The sequence below is a fragment of the Phyllostomus hastatus genome, unplaced genomic scaffold (genome assembly GCF_019186645.2).
Source record: "Phyllostomus hastatus isolate PE091 unplaced genomic scaffold, TTU_PhHast_1.1 phas_contig_64, whole genome shotgun sequence".
NCBI lineage: Eukaryota > Metazoa > Chordata > Mammalia > Chiroptera > Phyllostomidae > Phyllostomus > Phyllostomus hastatus.
In genome coordinates, this window is record NW_025333928.1 from 4,788,500 (window position 1) to 4,808,858 (window position 20,359).

At 43.0% G+C, this 20,359-nt stretch overlaps 1 protein-coding gene and 1 pseudogene across 1 annotated transcript; both read right to left on the minus strand.

Moving 5' to 3' along the window:
- Positions 1–2,108: 2,108 nt before the first annotated feature.
- Positions 2,109–5,377, minus strand: CHP2 (calcineurin like EF-hand protein 2). The gene is made up of 7 exons (XM_045849110.1): positions 5,198–5,377; positions 4,743–4,815; positions 4,553–4,633; positions 4,294–4,421; positions 4,057–4,118; positions 3,210–3,332; positions 2,109–3,018 (listed from the first exon to the last, which is right to left on the minus strand). Exons 1-7 carry the CDS (start codon positions 5,262–5,264, stop codon positions 2,965–2,967), a joined length of 588 nt encoding a protein of 195 aa, XP_045705066.1. The 5' UTR covers positions 5,265–5,377; the 3' UTR covers positions 2,109–2,964.
- A 5,006-nt stretch (positions 5,378–10,383) lies between these two features.
- LOC123825433 lies at positions 10,384–11,157 on the minus strand (annotated as a pseudogene).
- Between the last annotated feature and the right edge of the window lie 9,202 nt (positions 11,158–20,359).

Genomic DNA, 20,359 nt, shown 5'->3' on the forward strand with positions numbered 1-20,359 from the left:
TGTCATTGGTTGAGATCTGCTCCAAGGGTCATGAACACCCTGGTACTTGCACCTGCCCCTCACACAAGCTGAGTACATGCAGGTGTCTGGCAAAGTCCCAGGGCAGAGTAGCACCCATGCTTGTGTGAAGGAGCCATGGAGGTTCCTCAAAAAATTAAAATAGGACTGCCATATGATCCAGCAGTCCCGCATCTAGGTGGATATCCAAAGGAAATAAAACCATTATCTCAAAGAGATATCTGTACCTTCATGTTCATTGCAGCATCATTCACAATAACTAAGATATGAAAACAACCCAAATGTCCATCAACAGATATATGTGTATATACATACAATGGAATATTATTCAGTCTTTAATAATAAAGAAAGCCTACCCTTTGTGACAACATGGATGGGACTGGAAGCATTATGCTAAGTGAAATAAGACAGCCCACAGAAAGAAATACAGCACAGTTCCTGTTATACGAGGAGACTGAAATAATCAAATGTATAGAAATGGATCAGCAATTTTCAACTATTGTGCATTCAACCACTAGTGCAGAGACACACTAGTGCACTGCAAGTATTTTTAAGACATGCAATACCTAACTATTTAGTCAGGGGCACTGACCTCTTTTTCCTTAGATTGTCAAATAAAAAATGACAACAGCCAACAAAACAACAGCCACCCAGTATAAATGAATTAAAATTATACCTACTTTTTGTCAGATTAGTGAAAATATAATATATTTTTGGTGTGCCACAGAATTTTAGTAGTTTATGTGTGCCAAGAGATGAAAAGGGTTGAAAATCACTGAAGCAGACAATAGAATGGTGGTTACCATGGGATGGGGGAGGAGGATATGGGAAACTGCTGTACAGTGGATATAAAGTTATAGTTACACAAGCTAAGTTCCAGAGCTCTGCTTGCAACATAGTGCCTAGAGTTAACAATAAGGTATTATGCACTTAAAAATTTTGTTAAGGGGGGAAAATTCAGACAACTGTAATTGAACAACAATAACATAATTTTTAAAAATGTGTTAAGCAAGTAGATCTCATGTTAAGTGTGCTTACTAAACACTTACAAAACAACAAACAAGCAAAAAGAAAACCACTAGCTCTGACTGGTATGGCTTTGTGGGTTGAGTGTCATCCTGCAAAACAAAAGGTCACCAGTTAGATTCCAGGTCAGGATACATGACTGGGTTGTGGACCCAGTCCCTAGTTAAGGAATGTGTAAGAAGCAACCAGTCGATGTTTTTCTCATGCATCAATGTTTTGCTCCCTCTCTTTCTCCCTCCTGTCCCCTCTCTTTTAAAATAAGTAAATAAAAACTTTAAAAAAACACTAAAAAATGAAGGGATAAATTTTTGGAGATGATGGACATGTTTATTGCCTTGATTACATACAAACTCATCAAATTGTATATATCAATTATGTGCAGTTTTTAAAAAGATTTTATTTATGTATTTTTAGAGAGGGGAAGGGAGGGAGAAAGAGAGGGAGAGAAACATCAATGTGTGGTTGCCTCTTGAGCACCACAAACTGGGGACCAGGCCCATAACTCAGGCATGTGCCCTGACTGGGAATCAAACGAGCGACCCTTTGGTTCGCAGTCTGTGCTCAACCCACTGAGCCACACCAGCCAGAGATCAAATTGTATATATTAATTATGTATATTTTTTGCATACCAATTATACCTCACTAAAGCTGGGGATCGGGAACCACTGGCATATGAGTATATGGTAATAGTGAGACCTGACAACCAGTGTACAAATAAAGGTTTGACAACAGCCTCTCCTGTGTGGAAAAGCCCTGCCTATTGCATTTGCCAGAGCCTCTAGTGTATATATTCCCACAACAGCCAATTTCAAGGTGCCAGTGTGACATCACTGAAAGCAGAGTTAGGAAAATATGAGCACAGTTGGCTCTCATGTGTTGATACAAGACAACTCCAGCACAGTTCTGGGAGAGGACTTGGGCAGGGCACCAACACATCTCCCATAGGTACAGCCAAAGTGCTTTGCTCCAGACCTAGAATCTCATGCTTTTATGTGACTTTCACACTCTCTGTGGTGTATCAACACCATTAAAAAAATGAAATTACTCTCCAAAACTCTGAACTATTTCATATTACAGGAAGGCATGTCTTGTTTATTATTTTAATATCACCTCTTTCCCCCTCCACCCAAATCAACAGCATGCACCCATGGGATCAAGTGAACACCTGTTTAAGGACTTCAGGAATCCATACATTTAGTCAACTTAACAGTAATGGATATCTTATTTTGTCTAACCAACATCATCCCCCTTCTTCTGATAATAGCACTTTGTTGTCCTTTAAGGCTTAAAGTTTAAGTAAACATCCCTTACCCCATCCTGAGTCCTCAGTACCTATTTCTTGGCTATAGCAGCTAACACATGACACACACCAGGCCAATCAGAATATTCCCTACCCCTGAAGTAGGGACAAGGCCCCAGTGAGCTGATGACACTCTTTGCGTGAAATTATTGCAAAACAAAATCTGTTCCCACTGGGTTACTGAGGAAGCCTGGAGCAAGTGGTGGCCATACTCCACCATGAGGAAAGACCCTTTCTAGAATGAAGCCAACACATACAAAAAAAAAAATCTGACAGATGGAAAATAATTGAGTCCAGATAGCATCATGAGAGCTTTTGGATCCAGCTGTGCCTGAAGACACTTCCACACTTTTACGAGTCCAAAAAGTCCCCTTTTAACTGAAGTCCCTTTGATTTGGCATTTCAGTCACTTGCAACCAAGATCATTGGCTGATTTGCTTATCCAGAATCAAATGAGTTAGACTTTAGTACACACCCATTCAGCTTTGCCTCCTTGACCCTAAATACGGTTCAATGTAGATGTAAAAATACAGTTTATTGGAGCCCATCCCTCCATGGACGCTAAGGACGAACCCCAGGCAGAACTGTTCTTTTCAAGCTGGCCAGATGCACAATGAAGGTCACTTCAGGATCCGGATGCTCATCTTCTGCTCAATGTTCATCTTCTCTAAGGACTGGTAAAGATGGGTGGTAGTCAAGAGGACTTGAATTATAGTCCTCTATTCTCCCAACCTCTTCCATCCTTAAAGCCCCACCATTTCTGGGAACCCCTGTATTTGCCTTCCTCCTTCAAGCTTCAATTCCCATGTCCATCTGTCCTAGGGACTCATGCTTTCAACTCCTCAGGCCCCAAGGGCATTCTGACCTTGGTGAACTCCAGGAAGGACACAGCCCCATCTCCATCTTCATCAGCTTCCTGCACTGTGCGGTCAGCAATGCTCTCCAGCTGCTCTTCTGTCACCTGTACCCCAACCATCAGCCGGAGTACCTGGGAGGTGGAGGAAGAGATGACCATAAAGAGGAGGCACAGGAACTACTAACACCACCCCCAACCTTGTCCACATAGCCCCAAAAGTTATTAACAATTTCATAATCCATCCCTCATCCACTGTTCACTCCATTCCAATCACTTCCTACCATATCCACCAATTCCTCCTATTGCTTCACCATGCAAACGCCCATCTGTCCCTCACTTTCCCACACTCACCTCAACAGTATGCCCAGGCTCATTACTCAACTGCAGTCTCCACCCCATTCTCAAATTCCACTTCATCACATCTATCCCACCCAGAGTTTTTCAGTCTCAACACTACTGACATTTGGGGCCAAATAATTCCTTGTGTGTATAGGGGAGTGCTATCATATTATAATATGTTTAGCAGCATTCCTGACCTCCACCCACCAAGGTGCCAGTTTCTTCCCCCACCCCTGCTGTGATAACCAAAAATCTTTCCAGATATTGGCAATATCATTCAGGGGGCAAAAATCACCCCCAGCTGAGAACCACTGATCTATTGCTAACCTCACCCCCGACTGTGGTACCCCCCATCTCCCAACTAACCCACACTCCAACTGTACCCATTCCCATTGCCCAACCAACACTCCGATTATCTGCATCCCCAACCCACCAATTATCTACCCAAGCCCCACAATCATTCCATTCAACCATCCAGCCATCACAGGCTACATCTCTGTTCTTGTGTTCTTCCAACCTGTAGCATCTCATGCCTGGAAATCTTCCCATCTCGATCCAGATCATACAGCTGAAATGCAACTGGGGAGAGAGTAGAGGGGGGAAGGGAAGGTAGGTCTTTCCTGGTTCTCCTCCAGCAGGTCACCCTGGCCAGTAGGGAGTCATCGATAGTCTCAGGAAGGGAGTGGAAGTGCCTGGAGCCACTCACTGCTGTGGTAAATCTAGGGTCTCACTTGGGGAGACCCTACCAACTCACAGCGAAGTTTGTTCATTCTGCTGTTGAGGGGTTCAGGTTCGTTGGGGTCCCGGGTTCCTGTGTCCTCATCTACAGGTCGGAAGTGAGCCAGGACTCTCACAAAGTCTGGGAAATCCACTCGCAGACTCCTGGGAGGGGTGGAGGTGGAATGACCAGAGGAAGTGGTCACTTTGGCTCTCTTTCTGCCTCTGTCCCTAAACTACCCCAACCCTCCCACGCAAGATTTTCCCTCCATCTCCTCATGCCCAGCGAGGCTCACCCATCAGGGAAGAAGCTGTCTATAATGCGATCCCCCAGGGGGTTCACAGCCAGCGCCCCGATCTGCTGCAGGTCCACGCGGCTGGAAAGGTAGTTCAAAACGGGTAGGGCAGAGACCGAAGATGAAGGGTCAAAGGGAGGGATAGGATCAGAGACACAGAGGGGAAGGTCACAGATCAGCTCCCCCTCACCTCAGGTAACCTTTCTTGTTCCTGTCCAGGGCCCGAAACCGGTGGTAGAGACGGAGCAAACTGGCCTGCGAGACTGTGGGAGGAAAGGCAGAAGGGTGACTCCCGGGTGGCCGGGTAGGTGGCGGCGGTCGGAGGCTGGCCGGAGGGTGCATTCCGCCTGAGACCTGGGGCCAGCTGGAGATTGAAGGCGCGTGACCAGATCTGAGAAGGCTCTCTGCGCCCCCCAGCGCTTCCCTCCGGGAGACCAAGGGGCCAAAGCCAACCCCTTCCATCCGGGCTGGAGGACCCTCAGTGTCCCCAAGCTCGGGAACCCGGCTCTGCCTCAAACCTGGACGCCGGGCTGCAAGAGTACCGTGCCCCTGGCCCCGCGATCACTGTTCCTACTTCCTGGGCTCCCGCATCCCTCCACCCAGCCTTCCTCAGGACCCCACTGGAGCCCCGGGCGCCCTGCTCACAGCCCGTCTCCCGCCGAATGTTGTCCGCGTCCGGGATCTGCGCGGCGCTGGAGCCCCCGGAGCCCATGGCCGCGCTACAGCGGACCAGCCGATCCGTCCTCCCGCCCGATCGCGGCCGCCTGGTGGCCCCGGGGCTAAGGCCACAGGCCTGGCGTGGATCCAACCTCCTAAACCCGGGCGTTCCTCACCTCCTACCCGCGACCCGGGCGAATAGAAAGCAACGCCCCGAATGGAGGGGTCAGAGGGCGGCTCGAACAACGGGCTGTTTCATTCCGAGGTGCAGAGGTCAGCGCGGGGAGAGGCTGGGCGAGGCCGGGTGCCGCCCACCGCGCGCCCTCCCTGGGTCCGCGTCCTCACACTTGGCCCAGAAGCCCAGCCGCCTCCTTCTGCGGGCTCAGCCCTCCCAGCCGGACTCTCCCGGTGCCCACGAGTAAGGCTCGGGTGTCCTGACCTTCTGCCTCTGCAGACAGAATCCAGGTCCTTCTGGAAAGGGGGTGATGGATGGGGAGGGGAGCTATCCTCGTTGGTCCCAATCAGAATGGCCCCAGCCTGAACCTCCTCCCCAGGCAGGAGAGCCAGAGGGAGATGCGTTAAGAACTACCCCCAAAAAGTGAAGTGGGGAGGGTTCTGAAGCACAGAGTGGGCGCTGGGTTAAGTGGAAAGAGCACTGCATTTCGGGACTTGGTAACGTTATTGTTGTTTAATTGAGTCAATGCTTACAAGTCAGGAGACTGAACCAAAAATCCAGATTCCCAGCTTCTCCTGAGAAACCATGCATCTGATACCACTAGGTCCTAGCAGCTGCCTGGCACCATGCCTGGCACCACTGGGCTGTAGCTCAGGAGCAGCTGCCATGTTTAAATGGAGCATGGTGTGCTGTCCTGGTGCCACAGTCCCCACCCAGCCCAACTCACTACCTTATAAGCCCCTCTGGTCTCTGGTTGAAGCTCCAGGCTGGGAATGATTCAGACCTCTGACCAGCCCTGAAGAATGATGGAAATTCACAGCCTGAGAGAGAGGTGCAAACATCACTGTGACCCATAAAAGAATAGTAATGGTAACAACAACATGGCTTCTAATTTTTCAAGCACACTTCATGTGCCAGGTACTTTGCTAAGGACTTGATTGCACTAGCTCACATGCTCCACAGTACCTACTAAACTGCCTTCTTCCTGCTTTTATGTGGTAGAGGCTGCCAAGGGAATCAGGTGTGAACTACTGTAAAGCATAAGTGGGGACCATATGGCCCCCAAGGGGGCAAAAAATATATTTTTATGTATCAAGCACAGATATACATACATTCCATGGACATGTACACAGTATATCAGTAGTATTAAAATGTCATAGGAGATGGGTAATTAGAGGAAAAGAAGCTGGAAATGCTCTTTAGGTGGGGACAATAATGGGGGGAAAGGGGGTTTAGAAACTTGGTTGTAAAGAAACAAGCACTCCAAATGTCCAGCTGTGAATTCATCATTACCCCTTTTTTCTCTGTCATAGTCACACATACACATAAATCTCCCAAGGGAAAAAAATGCAAGACATTCATTATAAGTGTTCGAGTTCACACCCACCCTGGAGAGAGAAGCTGGAGAATCAGTTGATGCTCCAGCCCCAGGCAGAGGTGCATGCCTCAGATAAGCCTTGAAAATATTGATCTAAGAAAAGTTTGCTTCTCTTTCTGATACCCCAGAGATTAAGCAACTGGCATAAGAAATGCTTGGTTCCCTTTCATACACACATCCCTCCCCAAGGACTAAAGCTTTTAGGAAAGCACACTGCTCCCTAATGGAGCCCAGCACCATGCCAATCCGTAGCTGGGAGTCAGCCTGTGTGTGCAGTGTGGGTTACATTCTGAACCTGGGTGGGGGTCGGTGGTGGGATCTGGGTCCCTGGGACATTACAATAATCACCTCAGGCCAGTGTGGGATGCTGAACTTGGAAAGAGCTTCTACAGCCTCAGTCTCTGAGTCAGTGCTTCTGTAAGTAAATCAGGCCAGAGAGTAATTAACTACTCCCTTCCACAAGCCACCACAAGCCTACAGGAAAACATTGCTGAACCCCACTCCTGCTTCATATACACAAGAAGAGTTTAAATCAACTTCACAATATGTGTGGCCACATTTTTTCAGGGCACTTAAAAGGGAAATGTTTTGGGGAGAATATCATCTGCAGAATCAAATGGACTGGATTTAAGCCAAATATTTGGTTTTTTGCTTTTATGCTACATAAAATTTGCTAGCCATTCTTTTTTTAATATATTTTATTGATTATGCTATTACAGTTGTCCCATTTCCCCCTTCACTCCCCTCCACCCTGCACACCCTCTCCCACCCACATTCCCTCCCTTTAATTCATATCCATGTGTCTTAAGTTCTTTAGCTTCTACATATCCCATACTATTCTTGCCCTCCCCTTATCTATTTTCTACGTACCATCTATGCTACTTATTCTCTGCACCTTTTCCCCCCCTCCTCCTCCCACTCCCCTGTTGCTAACCCTCCATGTGATCTCCATTTCTGTGGTTCTCTTCCAGTACTAGTTGTTTGCTTAGTTTATTTTTATTGTAGGTGTGGTTGTTAATAATTGTGAGTTTGCTGTCATTTTACTATACACGTTTTTTATCTTCTTTTTCTTAGATAAGTCCCTTTAACATTTCATATAATAAGGGCTTGGTGATGATGAACTCCTCTAACTTGACCTTATCTGGGAAGCACTTTATCTGCCCTTCCATTCTAAATGAAAGCTTTGCTGGATAGAGCAATCTTGGATGTAGGTCCTTGCCTTTCATGACTTGGAATACTTCTTTCCAGCCCCTTCTTGCCTGCAAGGTCTCTTTTCAGAAATCAGCTGACATTCTAATGGGAACTCCTTTGTAGGCAACTGTCTCCTTTCTTCTTACTGCTTTTAAGTTCCTCTCCTTATATTTAATCTTGGGTACTGTAATTATGATGTGCCTTAGTGTGTTCCTTCTTGGGTCCAACCTATTTGGGACTCTCTAAGCTTCCTGGACTTCCTGGAAGTCTATTTCCTTTGCCAGATCGGGGAAGTTCTCCTTCATTATTTGTTCCAATAACTTTTCTACTTGTTCTTCCTCTTCTCCTTCTGGTACCCCTATAATACGGATGTTGGAACATTTAAAGATGTCCTGGAGGTTCCTAAGCCTCTCCTCATTTTTTTGAATTCTTGTTTCTTCCTTCTTTTCTGTTTGGTTGTTACTTTCTCCCTTTGGGTCCACTCCATTGATTTGAGTCCCAGTTTCCTTCCCATCACTATAGGTTTCCTGTACATTTTCCTTTATTTCACTTCATTTGTTCATCTAATTTGCAACCAAATTCAACCAATTCTGTGAGCATCCTGATCACCAGTGCTTTGAACTGTGTGTCTGATAAGTTGGCTATCTCTTAGTCGCTTAGTTGTATTTGTTCTGGAGCTTTGATCTGTTCTTTCATTTGGGCTATTTTTTTTGTCTTGATGTGCTGTTACGTAGTGAGGAGCCTAGCCTTAGGTATTCACCAGAGTGGGCAACCCAAGTTGCTAGGTTGTGACACTGTATGTGGGGGAAGGGTCTGAGAGGGAACAGTGGCACTTGCTCTGCTCTCTGCTGAATTTCAGTCCCTTCTGCTGCTTCCCCCAAGCAAACTAGGCCCTTCTGGCACTGATTCCCATGTGGGTGGGTTTGTGTACATTCTAGGACCCTGTGGGTCTCTCCAACAAACTCTCCTGTGAGGCTGGGAGTCTCTCCTAGCACCTCAACTCCCACAGGTGTTTTCAATTGGTGTTTTGAGGCTTTACTTCACTGTGCTGGAGCCCTGGGTTTTGTGGTCTGTCTCACTCTACAGTTTCACCTGGTTTATCTGCAAGTGAATGTTGGACCACCAGGTCCACCAGTCGTACCGTTCCCCTCCACAATTCACCACCTCGCTGGATCTGCTAGCTGCCACCTCATGCCCGGGGTCTGCCAGCCACTGCTTTTTTTTTTTGTCCCGACCTCACTCTGCCCAGCTGCCCAACTCTGACCCTCCTACTGGTCTGGATGAATGTGTCTATTTTAATTCCTTGGTTGTCAGACTTCCATACAGTTCAATTTTCTGTTAGTACTTGTTGTTTTTTTGTTTCTAAATTTTTGTTGTGCAAGGAGGCACAGTGTGTCCACCTATGCCTCCATCTTGGCTGGAAGTCCAATTTGCTAGCCATTCTTGATGAAGCAATACTGAGATTCAACTGGAAAAAATGCAGATGCAAAAATAGTAAGGAAAATATTGAACTCTTACAACTCTACAACAAAAAGACAAATAACATGGTTTTTTAATGTTTTTATTGTTTTGTTTTGTTTTTTTAAATATTACTCCACTTGGAACATTGCAAATATTACAATTCAGTGCAAGGCAAAATTAAATAAATCTCATACATTACTTAAGCAAACATTAATACAAACCTACAAAAAAGAACTTTAAAGCTTTAAAAAGATTTAAAAGTTCAATTTCTAGAAATATAGCAAAATAAACATTCTTCCTTATAAGACTTGGAAGAGTTTGAGTCTTCCAAGAGTCAATTGTGAAATATTCATAGTGTAGTAAAATGTGTTGACAAGGCAAAACCCAAGTGATGTGACTTTGTTTTTTAACATAAATGATGTCAGCAAGGAAAAATGTAAACTATTCAGTGACTTATGGTATACACTTTTACCTATTTCTCATCTGGTACGTTATAAAAATGGTATATTCCAAAAATTATTATATTCAGAGAGCAAGTTTTTTCTAATCTTTTATATCTATATAGCTCCATGAATATCAGCATTAAAGTGTTTACTGCCTTGAGCTCAATAAAGGCATGGCATTGCTTTATTTATTATTATTTTTGAAATGTGAAGTCCATTTTCACACAAATTTTTTAAAGGTTTTATTTATTTATTTTTAGAGAGAGAGGTAAAGGAGGGAGAAAGAAAGGGAGAAAAACATCAATGTGTGGTTGCCTCTCACGTGGCCCCCACTAGGGACCTGGCCTGCAACCCAGGCATGTGCCCTGACTGGGAATCAAACCAGTGACCCTTTGGTTCACAGCCCATGCTCAGTCCACTGGGCTACACCAGCCAGGGCTGCATGACTTTAATGCAAACCCTTTATTAGCCTGTAAGGACATGGCATGACTGATTTTATGTAGAATGGGTAGTTCTCATTTTTTAGCTAGTTGCTCTGTTCTTTCTCTTCCACATTGAGTGAAGTATGAACAGTTACTCCTTTGTTCTGCAGTGACCAGCCTCCCTCCACTTCCAGACACCCTCTAGGAAAGCAAGCAGAAAGGCTGCCCAGGAAGTTGGTACCCAACTTTCATCACCTAGTCAAATAACACCTATGAACAGCATGACCTAAAGAACCTTTCCCTAGGAACACTCCCACCTGGACATTGGCGAGCAATAGTGACTACTTTTTTCAGTTGTTCCAGGAGGTTCTTCAGGTAAATCAGGAACCTCCTGAGAGGTCTGTTCAGCAGGTGATAACATGTTGGTTGAAGGCTAAGGCAAATTTCGTCTCTTTGCTCCCTCTCTATCTGATGTGTCAAAGATGCCTGACTCTCATCTTCATCACCTTCAAGTTCATGACCATTGCCTGACTTCTGGGTTTTACCCATCATCCAATAAAAGAGTTTTTCCAGTTTTTTTCTATTTCATTTCCTGGTGAGGTTTAAGAACATTCTGTGTGTATCTGCTGGCCTTTTCGTCATGGGTCTCTCATTTTATTCGTCACAAGTTTTTGCCTTTTCTCATTCTTTTCTTTTTTTTTCAGATAAACTTGGAACTATTTAAATGAGTTAAGCCATGAAGTAGTCACAGAAATAATTAAAGAAGAGCAAGCAGTAAGAAAATCCAGCCACACAGCAAAATTATCTTTAATTCCTAGATCTGGGATCCCTCTGGAACTCCAGAGAAGGGGGGACAGCAGAAAGGAGAAAAATGCCATTGTCCCCACAGATAATATGGTAGCAAAAAACCCATGTCCAGGTGGAAGGAACCCAATTTTTAAATGAGAAAAAAAAAACTTGGATAGATATTTTTCCAAAAAAGATATGCAGATGGCCAATAAGCACACACACACACACACACACACACAAATTGTGCTGAACATCATTAGTCATCAGGGAAATACAAATAAAACCATGCTGAGATAGCACTAGAATGGCTAGAATGGCTAAATATGAAAACAAACAAAAAAAAGGAAAATAACAAGTCCTAGCCAGGATGTGGAAATTTTTGGAATCCTCATACTTTGCTAGTAGTAACTTAAATGGTGCAGCTGCTGTGGAGAACAGCTTGGACATTTCTCAGTGAGTTAAACAGAATTGCTATGTGAGCAATTCCACTCCTAAATATATACCCAAAAGAATTAAAAACAGGTGTTCAAACAAAAATCTGGACATGAATGCTCATAGCAGCATTATTTATAATAGCTACCAGGTGGAAAGCACCCAAATGCCCACTGATGAATGCATAAATAAAATGTGGTATATCTATACAATGGAACATTATTCAGCCATAAAAAGAAATGAAGTACTAATACATGCCACAACATGGATGAACCTTGAAAACACTATGTTAAGTAAAATAATCTAGTCATAAAAGACCACTTATTTTCTATGATTCTACTTATTATTAAATGTAAAGACTAGGCAATCTATTGAGACAGAAAGTAGGTTAGTAGTTGCTAAGGGATGGGAGAGCCAGGGGGAAAGTGAGTTATAGCTTAAGGGTATGATGTTTATTTCTAAGATAAAATGTTTTAAAATTTACTATGGTGATGGTTGCACATATCTGTGAATATACTAAGTCTATTGAATTGTACACTTTAAAGGGTGAGTTGTGTGCTACATAAATTATGTTTTAATATAAAGCTATTTTTGAAAAATAAAACAAGAATAGTCACAAATGCTCTGGAAAATAAATGTATTGGGCTGAACTAGCTCTAACAGATATCTAAATATACAGGGTCCAGCACAAATAACACCTGTTTTTTATTACAAAATCTTTTATCACAAAATCATAAGCATGTAATTCTGTAACATAACAAAATCCCACTCAAGCACACCATATGACATTTTAAGTGAAATATTCAAATTAAAACTATAAATTATTAGGCTCCTATTATCATCTTACCAACCACACTCAAACAAGAGTTACTTCTGCCACACCCTGAATACTATAAAAGTACAATAAGATATGTGGAAATAGTGCAGGAATAGACAGACAAATAATAAACAGACAAGAAAGTAAGAAACAGACCCAAACACATATGGGAATTTTGCATGTGATAAAAGTCACAATTCAAATCAGTGGGGGAAATGTAGATTACTCAAAAAACAACATTTAGGATACCTGCCTTTCAGGGGAAAATAAAGCTGTACTCCCACCTTCTTATATCAAAATTAATTCCAGATAGAATAAAAGTTTAAATACAAAATAAAACTCTCCAACAATAGAATTAGCACTCTTAGATAGACTCTGTTATATTCTTGAACTGGAGAAGGACTTTCTAAATGTGAAAAAAAATAATAAAATACAGAAATTGAATATATATAGTCAAAGCCAAAAAGACAAACTAGGAAACATTTACAATCTATATAAAAGATAACTTCCTTAGAATACAAATATCTCTTAAAAATCAAAAAGATAATGATAAAACAACAAAACAGAAAACAAAAACAACGCATTAGAAAAAATGAGATAACATGTGAAATGTAGCCCTGGCTGGTATGGCTCAGTAGATTGAGTGACGGCCTGTGAACTGAAAGGTCACTCATTTGATTCTCAGTCAGGGTACATACCTGGGTTGTGGGCCAGGTCCCCAGTTGGAGTCATGTGAGAAGCAACCAGTTCATATTTCTCTCACACGTTGATGTTTCTCTCTCTTCCTCTCCATCTCTTCCATTCTCTCTGAAAATAAATAAAATCTTTTTTAAAAATGTAAAATATAAGTGATAAACAAGCATAAAAATTCTCAACTTCAACAAAGTTAATAAATACAAGCTAAAACAAGAGACTATTTTTATTTTTGATGGATCAAAATGGCAAGGAAACAGGTCTTTAATGTAAAGTAGGCAAGAGTCATATCTTGTAGGGTCTTGTACAGTATTTTAGGATGCAAGTTTTATTTTATTTTATTTTATTTTATTTTATTTTATTATTTTATTCTAGGGTACAGTTGTAGGGTTTTAAGCTAGAGGATGAGATAAAGCAATTTTTGTTTCAACATCATCACAAGAATCACTGTGGCTGCTACGTGTAGATTTAACTGAGGCAAAGGGGCAGCTGGGAAACTATTGCAATGATTTAAGTGAAAAATAATGGTGGATCATGATGCTAGCATGAAAGTTGTGAAAAGGGGTCAAATTTGGGCTCTGCTTAGAAAGGAGAGTTCATAAGATTTGCTAATATATTGGATGGAAGAAGTGAGAGAAAGAGAAGTGTCAAGGATAACTCCAAGGTTTTGATACTAAACAACTGGAAGATGCCATAAGCTGAGATGATGAAAGAGAGTAAAAAGTACCTTTCAAAGAGAGAAAAATTCAAAGTTTTTCAGTTGCTCGTTATACATCTTAGTAAAGATATTGCATAGTTAATTGGATATCGGAGTTTGGATTTCAAGAGAGAATTTTTCCCCCTTTGCCCCTCCCACCCAGCACCCCCCACACCCTCAGGCAATTCTCACACCACTGGTCATGTCCCTGGGTCATGCACATAGGTTCTTTGGCTACTCCATTTCCTATACTGTAATTTACATACCTGTGGCTATTCTGTAACTATGTATTTGTCATTCTTAATCCCCTCACCACTTCAGCCATTCTTCCCTACCCCCCTCTCATTTGACAACCACCAAAATGCTCTTTGTACCCATGATTCTGTCTCTGTTCCTCTTGTTTGCTTAGTTTGTTTTTTAGATTCAATTGTTATAGATATGTATGTATTGCCATCTTATTGTTAATAGTTTTGAACTTCTTTTTCTTAAATAAGTCTCTTTAACATGTCATATAATAATGGTTTGGTGATGATAAACTCCTTTAGTGTTTCTTTGTCTGGGAAGCACTTTATCTTCCCTTTGATTCCAAACAATAGCTTTGCTGGGTAGAAGAGTCTTGGCTGTATGCCCCTGCTTTTCATGACTTTGATTATTTCTTGTCACTCACTTCTAGCCTGCAAAGATTTTTTTGAGAAATCAGCTAACAGTTCTATGGGTACTTCTCTGTAGGTGCTGACTGGTTTTCTCTTGCTGCTTTTAAGATTATTTCTTTATCTTTAACTTTTAGCATTTTAATTATGCTATATCTTGGAGTGGACCTCTTTGCATTCATCTTGTTTGGGACCTGCTTGTTTCCTGGACTTGCATGTCTATTTCCTTCACCAAATTAGGAAAGTTTTCTTTCATTATGTTTTCAAATAGATTTCCAATTCCTTGCTCTTCTTCCCCTTCTCCTTATTCTCCTTCTGGCTCCCCTATGATGCAAATGTTGGAATGCTTGAAGTTGTCCCAGAGGCTCCTTACAGTATCCTCGGCTTTATTTGTTTGTTTTTTATTCTTTTTTCTTCTTCATGTTGTTCTGATTGGTTTTTTGCTTCCTTGTGTTCCAAATAATTGATTTGATTCTCCACTTCATCCACTCTACTGTTGTTTCCTTGTAAATTGTTCTTTATTTCAACTGGTGTATCTTTTATTTCTGACTGGATCTTTTTTATGCTGTTGAGGTCCTCACTAAGTTCCTTGAACATCCTTATAACCACTGTTTTGAACTCTGCATCTGATAGATTATCTCATCTCCATTTTGTTTAGTTCTCTTCCTGGAGTTTTGATCTGTTCTTTCATTTGGGCCATGTTTCTTTGTCAACTCATTTTGGCAGCCTCCCTATGTTTGTTTCTATGTATTTGGTAGAGCTGCTATGACTCCCTGTCTTGGTAGCATGGTATAGTAGGTGTAGCAGGTGTCCTGTAGGATCCAGTTGCATAACCTCCCCTGTCACCCAAGCTGGATACTCGAGGTATGCCCTTTGTATGGGCTGAGTATACCCTCCTCTTGTAGCTGAGACTTGAGTGCTGTTGGCAGGTCAATGGGAGGGATTTACCCAGGCCAGTCAGCTACAAGGACTGGCTGTGTGACCACTGACCAGCAGCCTTCACCCTCCATGGAGGACGAGTTGTGCAGGGGCAGGGTGGTGCTCTGACATGATATGTAGTTTTCCACTGGATGCACAGGCTCTGGGGTTTCTTGTATGGTGCAGGCCAAGGTCAGCCCCAAGCTCTGTTCTGCCTGGGGCAACCCTGCCTGAGCTATAAAGGAATCTGAGATGACTGCTACTTGTGCTGGGCTTAGAGATTCCCAGGCGAAGCCAAGCTGTGAATCTAGGCTGGCTGCTGCTAGTGCCAAGCCTGTGACCACTTAGCAAGAGGTATGGGGGTGTGGGGGCTCTTTAAGGCTGTCTGTTGTTTGTTAGAGAGGATTTAGAAAGTTGTGAAGCATGAGCCAAGATCAACCATTCACGTACGGAAAATTCATGGTTAACAGTTTAGGGGGACCCATAAGTTGGGTATAGTGGAGCCTCAGGGAATCTCCTAGGTGGGACAAACACTGTTAGCCAGGTTGATGGAGTCTCAGATATGGCACCCACCTGCTGGCTCTGTGGCTTTCTGCGGGGAGGGCTCAGAAAAGGGATAATGGTCTCCACCCTCCTTTTTTTGAGAGAGAAAACTGTCCTCCAACTTGCATCTTGATGCCAGACACTTCAGTTCCTCCCCTTATGCCACTGGTGCTTTTCAAGTTGCTGCCCTGGTGCTGGAGCTCAGAGGGGGTGAGTCTGAGTAGGTGAGTCTATGTGTGAGTTCTTTAAGAGGAACTGCTTGGGGCTCCAGAAGTTTCTTCCACCAAGTCAATCCCCACTGATTTTTGCAGCCTGAAGCTATGGGGACTAATCTTCCTGGTGCTGGAACTCTGGGCTGGGGAGCCTTGTCTGGGGTTGGGACTCCTTGTTCCCAAGATATCCCTCCTGAATTTTTATCCAGCACACATGTTATGGGACCAGCCCTTTCCACATCTTCACCCCTCCTACCAGTCTTGGATGGATGTGGTTTCTTTAATTCTGTAGTTGTCAGACTTACACTCAGCTGGATTTCTGATGGTTCTGAGTGATGGTTGTTCTATAGTTCAGTTGTCATTTTGATGTGGTTGTGAGAGGAGGCAAACCATATTTACCAATGCTGATATTTTGACCAGGAGTGAAAACTGGTGTATTTTTCCATTATAGTGTTTCTCAAATTTTGTTGATGGTAAATATCATGATTAAAAACTTCAGACCCTTGGCTGCATTGAAAGCTCCTTAGGTATTCAGGGAAATCTACATTTTAAATGAGGGATTCTGAAAGACCAAACTTTTAGATACACTGACTTTAAGCTTCCAGCCAGGCTTCTAGTGACAACTGTTTATAAGAGGTTCTCCAATATCCACAAGTATCTAGGCCCCAGGCTCTCAGGAAAGGTCTGCCATCCACCCCTGCCTGCAATTGCTCTGTGCCAATGACTAGTGCTCCTGACCTAATAAGGGTTACCTGAAGGCCTAGAGGTTCCCTAAGACTCTGTTTTGGTGTATGGGGGGACAAACTACATGAAAGCCTTGGACACCACCCAAGCTCGGGAGGTTATAGACTGTCAGGCAGAGGGAGAGGCAGCAGTCCAGCCACTGAAGCATATGTTGTTTGACCGCTCTCTGGATGTCAAACCTCTGGATGTCAAATCAGGAACTGTCTGTGGATGTGTCCCCGGGGGCCCTATGCCTATGACACCAGTGGGGAGCCCCCATGCTGTGAGCAGCAGTTGCCAAATTTCAGTGATTTGTTTACCACCCTCATAATTGTTACCATTCATTTTCTATGATCTGTGCCATTATTTACTTATTATTTGTCTATGAATGGACACATTTAAATTGATATATTTGAGCTTATAAAAGAAACTAAGTATTACCCCTGCACATTAGAAAACAGCCCCAACTGCCAAAAATAAAATAACTATATAAGTACAAATATAAAAAAATGCCCCCTCAAAATGTCAAAAAGGGTGATTAGCTACTATTAAAGAGTTGTAAAAGGCAAAGTTGCCCCCAACAGAGCTTCTCTTTGGTGACATGAAGGATGGCAAAAGAATTGAGATGGAAGCAATCTTTTCACTGTGTGATTTAGTGTGATTGAAAGCTGTGGGGTTACCACCAAAAAATCATGTGTACATAAGGGGAACCGCTGGCTGAGGGGAGCTGTGAGGAAGTGGTCCTGGGTGAAGTCTGTGTCCTGTGAGGACCATCAGTGGGCTGGACATCCTGATCCTCAGGCTGGCTGCTGCTCAGACTGGGTTCCTTAGAGGTTGGCCACCGCAATGAAGTCCCCTCATTAGGTCAGGTCCAGAGACAAGTGGCAGGGCATTATGGCAGATGCTTTATTATGAAGCTGGAAATGTTAAAAGCAACTGTCTTCTGCTGATGTTTGTGTCCAGACCTAGTAAGACTGTAAGTTTGGAGACCTGGGGGGCAGCAAGGGGAGGGTAGAGGGGTGGTCTGTGAACTTTCCCACATGCTGGGCTAAGATCACAGAGTCCTGGGAGAGGGGTTGGAGGCAACTCTAGGCTTGTGCCCTGGATCCTCACTTGAGAGGGGCTTCCCAGAGTGATGTGGGAGGGGCACCAGAGCTGTCTCAGCTTGTTCCACCTGAGTTCCTGGGAAGGGCTTTAGCTGATCTGTCATTTTCTGCAAGAAACCATCTACAAATTCTGAAGAGAAGATGGGAGTTTCAGATGAAGCCCCTTTCCTTGTCAAGGTGACTGACCTGAGACAATATGTGCAGGGAACCCTGGGTAGAGAAGCAAGTAGAATGATCTAAGTAATGACATTAGGTAGATCTACTGATGGTTACCATTGACTCTTTCTAACTGATTCGGAAAATAGTTCAGAATTCTGAACTTGACTCTCAAATAGAAGGAAACTCTGAATCATCCTCAGCCCAACCCAGGCAACACCAATAAAACTCTCCTGATGTTTAAGAGGCAATGTACAGACTTGATATCTGCAATAGACCTACCCTGAGAATTGGTGTGGTAACTTGTGTTTCAGAGCTTCATTAGGCCTGAAATTGAGTCTCAGCCCTTTTAATTGCTTTCCATATAACCTTGGGCAAGTCATTTTGCCCTTCAATGACTCAGCCTCTATGATCTGTGAAAGAGACAGGTGTCTGGCAGAGTTGTTATATCTTGTTCTTCCCCTAACCCCGCCATTCCCACCCCTGCTTTACTTTAGTCAAGGCCCCTTGACCTTGTCTATAAACTAGGACTCTGGTCTGTAATAGCCAGGATTCTTTCTGTTGTTAACTGTCTTATAAGAGAATAAAAATTTATTGGTTTATATAACTAAAAGAAAAGTCCAAAGGTAATCAGGCAAATTTGAATCCCTAAGGCTCAATGATGTCACCAGAAAGAAGTCTTTTGCTATCTCAACTCTGTTTTTCTTTGTGTTGGTTTCATTCTTAAGCAGCAGTCTCAGTAAAAAGAGGGCCTCTCTCTCCAAACAGTTCTGCAAAACTCTAGAAGCAAACCTTAGCCTACTCACTGTGGCCAGGTGGATGCACCACTCTGGTTAGCCAGCCTGGTCACATGTTCTCCCCAGGAACTGGAGAAGGTAATTCCACAATCTCACTTGAAACAGATGTATTGTGAGTGTGCATGTGTGTGTTTAGTGCACTGATTCCCTAAAGGACAATGAGAATGTTGTCACCAGAAGAAGAGGGCTGTATAATGGGCAGGCAAAATCAACAGATAACTATGTACTAGTTTGTTTGGTTTTGGCAGAATTACCAACTAACAGTGGCTTAAACAATTAGGACAATTATTGCACACGATAAGACATTTTTGGTGCAAGGTAGTCCTAGAGTTGTTGAGCGGTTCAGCAATTTTAAGGATCCAAGATCTTTTTACCTTTTACTCCTTATTATATTTTGGCTTTTACAATCATTCTCAGTTTTTTTTACTCATAGTTACAAGAGAGGTGCTGTAGCTTTAGCCATCATATCTTCATAGGAACAGTGTCTAAAGATAACTCCTTTTATCGCCCTCTATTTTGATCATCGAGAAAAATCTTCCCCAGAAGTATTCCTCCCTCAAATACTATCCTTTACTTGTCATGGGTAAGTACAAGAACAATTCTAGCTATCAAGGAGACTGGAAGAATAAATATCTGACATTTTCAGACTCTGTTGTGAATGAAAAAGGGGCCATATATGAAATCTGACAAGCTCAAGGGGGTCTGCATGGCAGGAGTAACAACCTATGTGACCAAAAGTAACAGTATAGAGTGGTCTGAATGTAAAAATTTCTAACTGGCCAGGTCATGGCAAATTGTCATATCCCAGGCCCCGTAGCTTCCTTAGCAAAGATCAGTCTTCACCTTCAGTGAACCTGCCCACTATTCTTATGCATCTAATATAGCATACCTTTGAAATGTCAGAGGAATTTTCTTTTCTAGACCTCTTAGAGGCATAACCATCAGCACCAAGGAACAAGACCACAGAACTCCTCATTGTTATTATGTTCCCTGAATACCATCTTCATGTGCTGTCAATGTTAATGGACTATATTGTACTCAGAAATATAAAAGAAGTATGTGTTTCTCCAAGTAGCTTTTTATTCAATGCTAGAGATTTCCCCACTTAGCCTCTTCACACTTCCTTAATCTGCCACCAGTGGAGTTCATGTAACTTTCCTTATGATGTCTCCTTTGATTCTAATGCATACAAGGAACTGCAAAACTGCCATTTCCCAGAGAATTTTCTTAGTGTGTTGAGATCTTGCTTCCAGGCATGTCCTTAGAAATTTGGCTCAAATAAGCTCTTATAAAACTTTTCTATGAGTTTGGATGTTCTTTCATTGACATTATCATGGGAAGTGGGTTATACTAATAAAGATGAAAGGGGAAGAAATAATAGCTGTGTAGAGCATCACTCTAAGTGTGAGTGTGGTCATGGATAACCCTAAAACCCGATGGCTTACAGCAGCGAGTGTACTTCTTGTTTACACTGTATCTATGCTGTTAGCTCTAGGTCACTTGCAACTCTGATCTGTGTGACTTCATGCGGCAGGACCCAGGCTGAA